We start from the raw sequence: 13,810 nt of genomic DNA on the forward strand, positions 1-13,810 counted from the left end.
GAATAGAATTCGATAACTATGAAAAGATCTTTTTTAAACAAGTAGAATCCTTCCATGTGCTGATGATTCACACCCATTTACTAGGTACTCAGAGGCAGAGATATAAGAATCCCAGTTCAAATCCAGACCTTGCAAAAAAAAAAAAATTGAGAAGACTCTGACCTCCAATGAACCAGCAGAATGCCAGACTGATTGCGTGGCTCAAGTGGTAGAGCTCCAGTGAAAATATCTAAGGTCCTGAAAAGGCCCTGAGTTCAAAACCTTGTACTCCTCCCATAAACACACACATACAGAGCATATACTTCTTCTTCTTTTTTTTTTTTTACAAATGCAAAATCAAGAATTTAGTACCAACAATCCCATGGCATAAGACATTTCTTGATATAGAAAGAAAAATAGTACCAAAGTCATAAACTAGCAACTATACATTTATTTATGATATATTTCTCTTCAGGTCTTTCTAAAAGATAATTAACCATTTTAGAAATAAAAACAATTTTATGTAATTTTCAAAACATGTAAAAGAACAATATATGACAATAATAGTTTGAAGGCCAAGAGGAAAGAAAAAAAGCTATTCAAGTATAAGGCTCTTGTATGTAAAGTTAAAAACTGATTACTAGAAAGTAGATTGTAAGCTAAAGGTAAACACCATTAACCTCAAAGCAGTTACTAAAATAATAGTTACAGCTAATAAGACAACAAAAAGATAAATTGGAAACAAAACAAACTAAAACAAAAAAGAAGGAACACAAGAAGAAAAGATGGGACAAAAATATCACAAATACTAAGATGAAAGTTTATACCTTAAAGAAACAAAGTTCAAAAGAGCTTATTAAACACACATAATCCAAATAAAAGAAGTATGATCAGAATGAAAATGAATGAAATCGATAACAGAGAAAACAATGGATAAAATAAATGAGACAGAAAGACTTTCTGCAAGGTCAAGATTCATAAACCTACAGATACATTGACTAGACCACAGAGAAACAAAAACCCAACATACTTTAATGATATCAAGAATGAGAAAGGGAACATTTATAGAGTCCAGAGGCTTTAAAATGTAGAAAGTACTGTAAACAACTTTATATTAAATCTAAGAACTAATGAAGAACTAATTTTAAAGAACTCATACTTCAGAAAACACAAACCACTAGCGCTCCCTAAGGAACACAAAATACTCTGACTAGAGACATGGTATTAAAGAAAATCAAGTATATGTAAGTATCTTCCCTCAAAGAGGCCCAGATGGCTTTGTTGACAAATATTAATAAATATTTAGGGAAGAAGCAATTCTAAACAAAGTCTTACAGAAAATTGAAAAGGAGATCTCAGCATTATTCTGATAGTAAATCTCATAAGACATTATAAGAAAACTACAGAGCAATATTCCTCCCCAAGATTATTCTAAATAAAATTTTAACAAAATCAACATTATATAAAAGGAAACAATATTATATCTAAGTGAGGGTTTATCTCTGTGACTAAAAGTTAATTTAAAAAGTATGATCTACTTATATCAATTACTTAAACATATTCTATGTTACAGAATAACAGAATCATCTCAATAAATGTAGATAAATAAAACATAATATGGTATTAATTAATGATAGAACTACTAGGACTGAAACAAAGCATTTTCAATTCAATAAAACACCAGGCTTAGTGGTAAAAGATATTTTCCTATAAGAAATTGAAAAAAACTTTATTATCATTATTTTTGTACAATGTTTTGCTGGAAGCTCTAGTGATTTTAATCAAATCAGAAAAAAAGCATTCAAGGTAGAAAGAAAGCAAAGCTTTATAGTTAGATGACTTAATTCTGTATGCAGAAAATCCAATGATCTATAAAAGAGCTGCTAGCAGTAACACATTTTTGCAAGGTTGCCAGATACAAAATCACTGTATAAAAATCAATTGTTTTTCTACATATTAACAATAAACAATTGAAAACTGAAATGAAAATAACATAACACTTTTATGATATTCCTTACCATGAAAACTAGAAAACATTAGTGAAAAATATTTAAAAGAATCAAATAAATTGGTGATTACAAAATGACCTTAGGTGAAAGATTCAGTATTTAGTGGTGAATCCTTTCACATTCGCTTAGAGAATCAATGCACTTTCAATGAAAATCTTTAAAAAAATTATATAATGGTAACAGCTGATTCTAAATTCCATAGGATAATGGAAAAGACCCAGAATCACCAAAACACTGAACAAACAATGTGTATGTATAATTGTGTTAGAATATAAAAAAGGAGCTTGAAAGCTGGGCATGGGTGGCTCATGCTTGTAATCCTAGCTACTCAGGAGGGTGAGATCTGAGGACCACAGTTTGAATCCAGTCCAGTTAGGAAAGTCCATGAGATTCTTGTCTCCAATTAACCCCCAGAAAACTGGAAGTGGCACTGTGGCTCAAGTGGTATAATAGTGCTAGTCTTAAGCTGAAGAGCTCAGGAACAGCATCCAGCTCCAGAGTTCAAGCCCCACAACCAACCAAAAAAAAAAGAAGCTTGACATGTGACTAAGTGTTTGGATGTCACCTCTCTTTACTTTGTATTATGATAAGAATGGCTTCCAAGTCACCATTAATTCTTCATCCTGGACACTAGAATGAACACATGTGGGGTAGGGCCTAAGGCCAACTCAACAGAGTTATCTGCTGCGATGAGCAGAAGCACCTCGTTAAGCATACATAGAGCTAAGCACAGCTAGTCAGTTGACCCCAATGGGCTTATAGACATGAAAAAACAAAAACAAATCTTTATTATAGTAGGCTACTGAAATTTTGTGATTTTCATACAACAGTACCTGACTAATCCACATATCAAAAAATAGTCTTGTCAAAAATCAAGATTCAGAGACAAACATACCTTTGAATCTGGGCTTTCCCAGATGATCAGTTTCTCGTGTTGGGCTTGAGCTAAAGTCAGTTGTATTACCTGAGAACGAAAGATAATGTACAATTTGGGCAAGAGGTAAAGGAAGCTTCATGATACCATGAAAAATATAGCAAAGACTAACAATATTAAATAGTCCTCCCAGTTAAATTTCTTGTAGGTTTGATTGCCTTTAGTGTTATTTATTTATCTTCATCTACCATTATTGTGTTTTGCTGTAAGGTATTCTGGATTGTAATACATAGTGAATTAGTTATAACAAAATAATTGATGAATATATGTATAATTACATATGAGTTAAGAATAGAGTTGAGGGGCTGGGAATATGGCCTAGTGGCAAAAGTGCTTGCCTCGTGTACATAAAGCCCTGGGTTCAATTCCCCAGCACCACATATATAGAAAATGGCCAGTAATGGCGCTGTGGCTCAAGTTGGCAGAGTGCTAGCCTTGAGCAAAAAGAAGCCAGGGACAGTGCTCAAGACCTGAGTTTAAGCCCACAGACTGGCAAAAAAAAAAAAAAAAGAACAGGTTTGAGTAGTCTAGATCTTTTCAGGATATGTACTTGGCACTTCAATATCTGCCAAGGAGTATCTTCTATAACAGAAGGTTAAAAATTAAAATTTTAGACTCAAAAGATAAATCATAAAATCGTATAGCCCAGAAGATGCAGAGTAGAGATGATTGCCTTTAGTTTAAATATTTTATCGCCTTTTAGTTTCATGAGAACTGATTAACATACTCACCAAGCTCTTCTCCAGAGGCAGGAGCTGTTGGCTGCTTTTTATCTATCTCTGGTCTCTCTGAGGGGGTTCCAATAGGTTTGAGTGTTGCCCTCAGGGGTGGGGAAGTTACTCGGCTTGATGAAATGATTCCTGTAATGTTGAGCCAAAGCAGTAAGACTCTACACCAGCCCTGCCAACTTTCCCATTTATTTATTCAATAAATATTTTTGAGTGGTTACCATGTGGCTTGGCACTATCTAGGCTTCGAGAATAAACAAGACCTGGTTCTTGATAGAGATAGATGAATAAGCCAAGGATATTGAAATATCATAGATATTGTGAAAAACCAAGATAAGGTCACAGAGGGGACAAAAAAGGGTGTGGTCAAATCTATGGGGAAAGATGGAGGGTATGGGGTAAGGAGTGTAGGAATGTCTTTGCAGAGGATGTCCCAACAGGAGGAGAAGTAATCAGTAGGTAGAGATGAGAGCTGTGAAGTCTGAAGTTGAAGTAAGAACTATGGATTTCTAAAAGTTCTGTTCTGTATATGAATCATTTGGGTTGGTTTGAGGAAACCAGGGAAAACGGAGTACCAAGAACTCTGTTATCAGGGATCTCAGAGTCTATGAGGGGAAGAGAAGAATGCAATCAAATAGGTCTGAACCAATTGGTTCTGTTCTAACCACAATAGGTATCAGGGAGACAGAAAGGAGAAGCACTTGGTAGGGGTTCTTTGGGGAGTTAGGGAAGAGATGAAGGGTGTCTAAGTTTCCACATCTTGGGGAGGTCTGTCTATGGGGAAGTGTAACTTGCAGCTAGGCATGAGGTGAGAAGAGGCCCAAACATAAAACACATTTGAATTATGAACCACTAGCAAGGCCAGACCAATCACCACATAGTAAATTGCCCTTTTCACAGATAGCATTCAGATTTAACTAAGTGTGGTTAAAAAATAATAATAATTTTAAAAGTCAAAAGAAATTTCAATAATAAAATTTTTTAATTCCCATATTCACATTATTCACCCCAGTGAGGGGAGGGTTTTCAGTCAGTCTCCTGTTATTATGAGTTGTTTTAAATCATTGTGTGATCCTGGCCCTTGATTTTGTGAAAATGTGATTCCCAATAAGTAAATGGTACTCCCAAAAGCAAAGTAGAAGTGAATGTGTTTAATTTAAAAGATAAAATGAAAAGCTTAGTGATTTTGTATAATATAGAATTATGCAACATGTGCACTTTGGGAAAATGTAAGTCAAGCATCCACAGTACTATGTGGAACTCTATCCCAGTTGTTCCTCTGTGCTGGTCTCCTTGAAACCACCTAGCCATGAATATCAAGAGTCTATTGCAATTTCATCTGAACTACTCCCCTGCATACATAATACTAGGGCCAGCATAAAGGCTGGTGGCTTGGGGATCTGACAGGGCATAATATTTTCCATTATTCCTCAGTGCTTGGCAACATGCAGCATTTCAACCTCCAAAATAATCAACTTGTTGAAGCACCAGAGTCAACTTTGATTAGGGCTCCAAGCAAACAGATTTCTAAGAAGCAAATGAGCTGAGGTGCAGAGGGATTGTTTCTTTCACCCTACCTTCCCAAAGTAAAGCTATGAGTCCTCAAGGCTGTAATTCATAGTGTTGTCTTTGAGGCCAATGAAAGCATATGTCATGAATGCCTGTGGCTTGGCCATTGCCTGAGCTAACACTCTGAGAAGGGCCATAGTTGGCTAGTAAAACTGAAATCATAGGAGGCGAGTGATGGACATACCTGAACTTCCAGGTTTTCCAGTGACATTATTTGGTGGTAAAGGTTTTCTTCGAGGAGGTGTAAGTCTTGGTGGGAGAGGTGGGCGGCGAGTCCCTGGGATTGTAGCTAAGAGAAATTATAGAGAAAACCATCATTAATTGCACCAAAGTCACTTTTAAAAGTTCTGTTTATAATTAGCAGTTAGATGACAGAACAGACAGAACGGAACAATAGAAAAGTACACAGAATTATTATAATTAGAGCAATACTAATTAGGTATATGTAATACCTTCAGATAATACTTATATTACCCCAAATTAAAATTGGCTATGCGTATACTCAAAGATACTCAGCCCAGAAAAGGGAATAGTTTTCTAACAAATCTATCTAAAGAGTAGGGGAAAGAGGGACTTTTCCATAGTTTGTACAAAGGTTGGTAAAGCTAAAGGTGTTTGAAACAGTCCATCTTAACTCAGTCTGAAGTCTTATATTCTGGCTTAAATTGTTATCTTTCTTTATATTTACATTGGTTTTAAATAAAATGGTTGCTCCAGGAAAATGTCTAACAGCTTTAAACACTTCCCAGGATACTAGGGAGAAAGAGAGGAAGAGTAGGAGAGGAAAATAAAGGAAGGAGAGAAAAAGGGAGTGAGGGTGAGTATGTGCATGTGCTTACTCCAGGAAGGATGGTAGTAGAGATGTTAACACTCAAGAGTAGGTATTTTTAAAGTAAATCAGCGTAAGTTTATTTGATAGTGAAAATTTATTTGAAATGGAAAAGATCCTTTGTCTCTCTGGGCCTGCCTTACTTCACTTAACATTTTCCCAAGCCTTCCCATTTCCATACAAATGGTGCAGTATCATTCTTTCTAATGGATGAGTAAAGTTCCATTAAAGGGCATCCGCTGCTGATTCCATACATTGGCTATGGTCAACAGTGCTGCAATAAACATGGTTGTGCTGATGGCTTTACTGTATCCTGGTTTAGAATCTTTTGGGATAAATGCCTAGCAATGGGATTGTTGAATCATAGGGTAGTTCTATGTTTAATTTTTTGAGGAACATCCATACAGCTTTTCAGAGTGATTGAAAAAGTTTACATTTCCACCAGCAGTTTATTTGGGTTCCCTTTTGGCTCTATTTGTACCAGCATCTGTAAATATGTAGGGTAGCAAGCAAGTGTATACAAAACTATTAACTGAAATACAGTAGATTCAAGGGAGAATTCACAAAGTGCTATTCCTTAGTAAGCCAAAATCAAAGTTCAGCAAAATAAAACACCAGGAAATAGGTACTTGAAAGGCGATAGGAGATTGGAGTCAAGGCGAAAGGGGCTAATGAATGAAGAGGAAAAGGAAGTGAAAATACAGACAAGAAACCAATGTATCTTCTACAAAATTAAGAAGACTGAATGAAGAGGTGGGTTGGGAAGGGATGGGAAGGGATGTTGAAGGGGTGACTGACCAAGAAATATTGTATTCATAAACTGCTTGTTAAATGGCAACTCCTTTGTACAACTACTGAAAGATAATATTCAAAAAATAATAATGGAAGGGAAAAAAGGTAGTGAACAGAATGCTATAAAAAGTAAAAGGCCATTCTCCATTGGAGAAGGTCCCCAAAGAGAAGTCCCACAAGAGCAAGTTTTGCAGTATCTATTTAAACACAAAGATATTCTGAATTTCTGGCTATATATATGTATATATATATATATATATATATATATATATTCTTTTACTTATTACAAACAGCATACTCTAAATCAGGAATATAAATTGTCTCAGGAAAAAAAATCATGTCCTGTTTTAAGTTCTACTCTGTATAATTTATTACGATCTTTTTTTTTTTTTTTTTTTTTTTTTACATAGGAACAGAACTTAAAACAGGACAATAGCTAGTTCTTACAATTAGTCCAAGCACTTATCCACTGAGGCTCTTCAGAGCACTATTGAAAATAATAACTAAGCACCCCACCAGAGGTTCTTGTTAAAATCTAACTTATATACAGAGCACTTTACCCCCAATACAATGTTTTGGTATGTTTCTCTAACAATAGACCTACATTGCTAACACAGTCCTGGCACATTGGGGCATTGCTTATGTTGTTGATTTTGCTGCCACACATAGGATTACAGGTACCATGCAAGTTTTAGGTCTGAGCTGATGAAAGAGGGTTAGCATCTTATTCTTTACCTTTTTTTTTGTGATGTGGGTAGAGTCTATTGACACATTTTTAACAGTAAGCCATGGCTTGGGTATTTTTTTAACTCCTATAAGCAAAGATATAAAAGGGAATAAATAGCAAAAATGAGCTGAATGTCCTTTCTCCTGGGTATTTGATAGAGCTGTAGTGGTAATGTACATTATTTTTGGTAGAGCAAGAACCGTAGAGCTTTTGTGCCACTTTTGTGAGTGACCACTTTTTTGTCCATACTTATGTATGTTTTGTGGTTAAAATGTCTCCATGCACATAAAACATCTTAGAATTCTAGTGTATTTGAATATATCCTTAAGGTCTTGATTTTATCTCTGTTCAGGCCTGTCTATCAGGCTATTGAGGTTATAGGCTGAATATTTACCTTTGGATTAGTAAATTAGCTATGGATAAGCCTAAAAAATGTTATTTAAGAGAAGCTAAACTGAACCTTTGTGTGATATTTTTGAATCTCAAACACAAATCCAGTGGCTATTACTTAAGTAATACCTAAATGTCCAGGCTTTGATTTTTTCATAGCTTATCATGAATAAAGGAAACTGACATGTTTTACCTTAGACATCATTTTTATTGTTATTTTGCCTTATACAATAATCTATCCTGATTGGACTAGCAGTTTTCATTAAAACAGCAAAAATACAAAAATTAAAGAATCAAATAGTAAAGATTATTTTAGATATAATGGTTTATCCTAATAAAGTATCCATGGTCTGATATCCTTCCTAAAATTTTCATATTAAAATGTTCAGTTAACATACTAGTTAGTATATTAACAATAAGCACAGTGACTACAGCAATGATAACAATACTGCTTTGGGTGCTCACTGTGTTCTGTTAATGTGCAAGCAGATATACTGGCTAAATATGCAACAGATTTTGTTTCTCCAAGTAAGACCACATTTCTTCATTGTGAACTTTGGGGATGAACCTATATTGCAATCCCACATTCTCTGTTTGGATAAGAAATAATACATAAATTCCTAGAGAATGTTTATAGAGAATGATAAATCCAATGTTGCTTATTTGTGGTAGGAAAAAATGTTTCTGGTGGCCATGGCTGTTCCTTTTGTGGCTAACCACAAAGGCATGGTGCAAACAAACAGCTCATTAGTGTTTTTCCTGTGTCCTACTGCCAATGGTGATGGGGTCAGGGAAACAGCTCATTTGAGTGGTTATCTGGTGAATGGCAAATGGGAATGGAAAATACTTCCATTGCATTCATGCCACATGGATGCCTTGGCTTGAGGAGGTTTGATTTCTATTTTTCCAAAAGGAGAATTTGTATTGTAGAAGGTCAGTAGGCTATGTGTACCTTAAGTAGATCATTCTTTACAGCATTCCTCCAAATCTTTGTACCCTTAATAAACCAAGTATTACATGTGATTATTAAAGTGATCCAACATTGTCCATTGCCTGTTTTAAGCCTTACCAAGTTTTTGTGTGGGAAATGTCATTTTGACATCACAGCTTTGGAAATCCGGTGTAAGAGTGATTAAGCAAACTGCTCAAGATTTCACAGCCAGATTCAGAACAACATTTCCCTAGCTCCTAAACCTTTCTCACAAGCATGAAGTACTCTCATCATTTCCTTCTTTGTTCTACTCATCCATAATGACTATAAGTGACTACAGTCCTAAGGCTACATTCTGAGTCTCTTGAGTGAGTTGATGGTTCACCACTGTATGTGGGCTAAATGGCCAAGGCCATGAAGTATCTGTTATCATGTCATGTCACCAGTTTGTGTGCCTCAGAAAGTACTTTCAGACCTTCAGCAGTCTGTAGGGTCTATGCAGATCCACCAGGCCACAGGTATGAAGGATCAAAGGGACAAGTAAATTGAAATTATGGACTCCTGGAGAGTATCCAAAGTTCTGCAGGGTACTTGATACATAAAGCCAAAGACACAATTTTCCCAGGCCTCTTTTCTTTTTTTTTTTCTCACACATTTTTATTACCATCAATTAGTTGTACAAAGGGATTTCCTTTGATATGTCTATAAATGCATACAATGTACCTTCATCAAGTCTATCCTTTCCATCAGCCTCCCTGATCTTTCTCGCTCTTCCCACCCCCCATTTCTTTTTCAAATTTTTATTATCAAACTGATGTACAGAGAGGTTACAGTTTCATACATTAAGCATTGGATACATTTCTTGTACTGTTTGTTACCTTGTCCCTCATACTCCCCTCCCTCCTCCCCCTTTCCAATGTACTCAGATAAGATACAGAGATAGTGCAGGTACAACCACAGGAAGGTGATACAAGAACATCATCAATAATAGAAGCTACAGATACACATGGGACGTTGAAAGTAGTTACAGGCCTCTTTTCTCATCAAGAAAGAAACAGGCCTAGGAATGTGGCCCAGAGATAGAATGCTTGCTCAGTATATATGAGGTCCTGGATTTGGCCTTCAGGAGATGGAGATGGAAATGGAGAAAGAGAGAGAGAGAGAGAGAGAGAGAGAGAGAGAGAGAGAGAGAGAGAGAGAGAGAGAGAGAGAGAGAGAGAGAGAGAGAAGAAAGAGAGACTGTATAGAAAACTAGATTCTTTTTTCTTTCATTTTCTGTACAAATAGAGAAAAGGGGTATATCATAACATTATGTTCCTTAGGTGTAAGTATCCAAATTAATAGCTTATTAGCTGCTACCTAGTTTTTCTCCAGCCTTTGGAAGTAGCTGGAAGCTTTTATTGTGTGAGAGCATTGGGAAGGGCCTTGCATAAGGCAGTCATGGGGTTCAGTGAAAAAAGCTGTAACAGGAGACTGAGATCCAGGCCTGTGTAAACCAGTGAACTTCTCCTGCCCTGAGTGGAAGGGGAAAAGGCCAAAGGCAGCCAAAAGGAGTAGCAGGGGATAGAAGGAAGTCGGTATGATAGATACTGCAGAAAATAGATCTTGAGGAACTGGCACCTGGTCAGATAGTCAGGTCCAAGTTAGGACAAAAATTCCTCTTCCTCCCCACTCCCCCCCCCCCCGCCCCCCCTGCCCCCAGGCAGGATTAATTGACACATCTTCTAAAGGACAGAGTTAGCTCCGGAAACACCAAGACCTGAGCCTGTGTGATTTCTAACCACTTCCCCCATCGCCATATGGGATTTCTCAAAAAATGTCTCCATTTACATAGTGCACCACGTAGCAATCTCTTGTCCAAAATGAAGTAATGATCTGGGTATTTTTAACCATAGCAACAAAAGCTTTGCAAACAAACAAATCCATCTTTAAATATATTAGTGGGAATCAATTTTCAAATGTATCAGTGGCTCTATGCCTTGTGACCAAAGGGTCTCTGTGCCCTTGTCCCCAGATCTTGGTACCTGGCTAGAGTTTCAGGGACAAGGAGCCAGCAGCCTGGAAGATTTAGCCACAGGCCAGAAAAACACATTCCTTACCCCAAGGAGTCTGGATACTCTGTGAAGTGCACTCTATGTGGGGCCAGTAAAGTGTGGTTTCCCCATTAGTCTGGGGTTCAGATATAATAAAGCCTGCCAAATCACATGCACTGAGATGGTTTCAGAATTACACTTTTTCTTTGATATAATAGACCATGAGTAAATGCTGGTTGAATGAAAGAACAGCTAACCAGCTCGGCAGTTTCCATCTAAAAGGAAGAATTCAAAGAGCGCATCTAGACTAGGAGTCTGCAAACATTTTCTGTACCATCTCTGCTACAAGTAAGGAAACTAGAAGATTCTATGGTGCAAATGCATAAGTATAAACTGACCTATATGTATCTATTTTTATACATCTGGAAACCCTGGAAAAGCAGAACTACTTTTTTCTAACCTTAGTATAAAAGAAATGATATACATGCAAGGATGAGACTTCATTCATAGTGAATATCGATAATGATAGATAGCCAGATAGATGATAGACAGACAGATAACATGACTCAAGATGACTTACCAAATTCCTAAGATTAGTGGAATTATAGCAAGATTTTTATTGAGTCTCCAGTAGTCTATACTTTTTAAACCTCACAAAATTTTGTTGTTTTTTTTTGGTCTTCCAAGGTAGCAGCCTTAGGTTCACAAAGACCACAAAGAATATGCCCTAAAGACCTTAAACACTTCCTGTATAGGCTAATTTTTTAAAATTGTGTAATGTTTACTTTTATTGACAAACTTTTGGCATTCTGAAGACATTGGCTAATGTTTGCTGTCAGTTTAATATGAGCTACAACAAATAGTTAAAATAGTTTTCTAATAAAAAATTTACTGTGTGTATTTTCCTTAAACAGTGTTCTTATTGTACTAAAATACAGATAGCAATATTCTTTCACATTCTCTAAACACTGAAAACTCGGTGAAGTTATTTTAAAACTAAATATTCCATGACTACTAAATTGATAATTGGAAAGATGTATAGGCTAATTTTTAATGTAAATTATTTGACATGAAACTTTCAATAAGAAAAACCTGGCAATGTGACTTATGCTGGTAATTTCGGTTACTCAGGAGATAGAGCTTGGGAGGATCTGGGTTAAAACCAGCCTTGGCACAAAATGAGAACTTTATCTCAATAAATTTAAGTTGGGTGTGGTGGTTCACTTCTGCAATGAGGAAGATCAATCTATCTGTCTTGTCTATCTACAGAAAGATGGCAATTTGAGTTCAGGGGAAAATGTGAAAGATAATGGAATGTTCTTTCTCTTTGCATGACTTGGGAACTTATAGTACTGGTCTCCTCTCTTAGTTTGTGGAGATGTGAACCTATAAATTTCAGATCATAAGTAACTACAAACACATCCTGAAAAACAAGCATAAATGATTCTTAAACTGAATAACTATGGATATTACATCTCTTTCTCCACCATTGTGGGTTGATTAAATATATATATATGAATACATTTAATAAATTCTATTTTTCATCCATTTCTACATATGCAAGTACCATATTGATACAACTATATATTTATAGACAGTCTTGTGTTAAAGCATCTGATTACCAAATGGAGAAGTTGTGTGCTTAAGCTTCTATCAGACCCGTGTTTTAATTATGCCTACTCCCACAGACCTATTCAAATTAGGGCAATGCCATTAATTTTAGCTACATTATTTATAAGCATTAGTATGACTATAACTATGGTGAACTGTTTCTAACTATAATGATTAAATTTTCTTCATGTTGCTTAAGTTTCACATTGCAGATTACTATGAGATGCAAACCTTTAAGAAAAATCTGATAATACTACTTGAATATGACTTGAAAACCAAGTAATTACAGCCTTGAAGACCAGCCTGTAAATGGAAGGTGTGCTGAAGTTAGAGAAGATACCTACTTAAAAATTATTATTCATTAGTTTATATTTAATCAGGATTCCTTTTAAGAAGTAATACTGTATATGGAAGTTGATTTAGTGGACTGGGTTTAGAAAAGTGAAACATTATTTCCGAGTGATGTTAGACCTATTTGAAGTTTTGATTTTGGAAGGAGTTCTACATTTCATTTCCAAAACTAGTAAAAAATAAAAACCCTTACTCTGTGAGCTGAACAAAAATTACTCAAGCTGATTAACGCATAATTTTGAAAGAACAAAAAGAAATAAACTTGAGATTATTACCTGTTTTGACTCCATTCCCACTGGGCAGTCCACTGGGTTTGGTTCTAATCGGTTTTGTAGTTGTTCTATTCAGAACTACAATAAAAGGAAATAAATACTTTAGACATTTCTCATTGAAACTTTGCAGCCAAAGAACGTGACACTTCTCAGAAAATTGGAAGTCCTTTAAACAGACAATAAAGTAATAGTGGTTGGCTTACCAAAATTATCATTTAGGATATAGAAATTATATTCTAGTATGAAAACTGTAGACTTGAACGTGGGAATAGTGACTCAAATTTGTACTTAAGTAGTTATTACACTTCAGTATTTACTTGAAAAAGGTAGCAGACAAGGGGAATTATTCTTAGTGGAAAATATTAATATTGCTTCATCTGTTAGCTTTAAATACATTCCAAAGTAGAACTGAAGAAAAGTCAAGAGTGATAATGTAATATAAGTTAGTGGCCAAAGGTCATTCTGTAACATAGATGTCTTAAGGTTATGGTAGTGTTTGGCTTTCTATAGAGCAGGAAAAGAATTTAAAAAGTTTTTTCACAATTCAGGTCTTCAAAGTGGATGTAGGCAAGACCATTATAATGAAACCGTTGTACCTGCAGAACCCTACAAAAGGACTACCAACTTCTCAGAACTGAATTGTGACTTTGACAAT

General features: G+C 35.7%; 1 protein-coding gene across 6 annotated transcripts in view; it reads right to left on the reverse strand.

Moving 5' to 3' along the window:
- The window catches only part of LOC125351633 (ABI family member 3 binding protein), a 192,447-nt gene that overhangs the window by 19,944 nt on the left and 158,693 nt on the right, over window positions 1-13,810 (reverse strand). For all 6 annotated transcript variants that reach the window (XM_048346517.1, XM_048346514.1, XM_048346515.1 and 3 more), the window contains 4 exons: window positions 13,159-13,233; window positions 5,404-5,508; window positions 3,654-3,782; window positions 2,884-2,952 (listed from right to left, as the gene is read on the reverse strand). In XM_048346517.1, the coding sequence (XP_048202474.1) occupies window positions 2,884-2,952; window positions 3,654-3,782; window positions 5,404-5,508; window positions 13,159-13,233 (378 nt within the window). The remainder of the gene's footprint in view (window positions 1-2,883; window positions 2,953-3,653; window positions 3,783-5,403; window positions 5,509-13,158; window positions 13,234-13,810) is intronic.

This window comes from Perognathus longimembris, chromosome 5 (assembly GCF_023159225.1).
Source record: "Perognathus longimembris pacificus isolate PPM17 chromosome 5, ASM2315922v1, whole genome shotgun sequence".
NCBI lineage: Eukaryota > Metazoa > Chordata > Mammalia > Rodentia > Heteromyidae > Perognathus > Perognathus longimembris.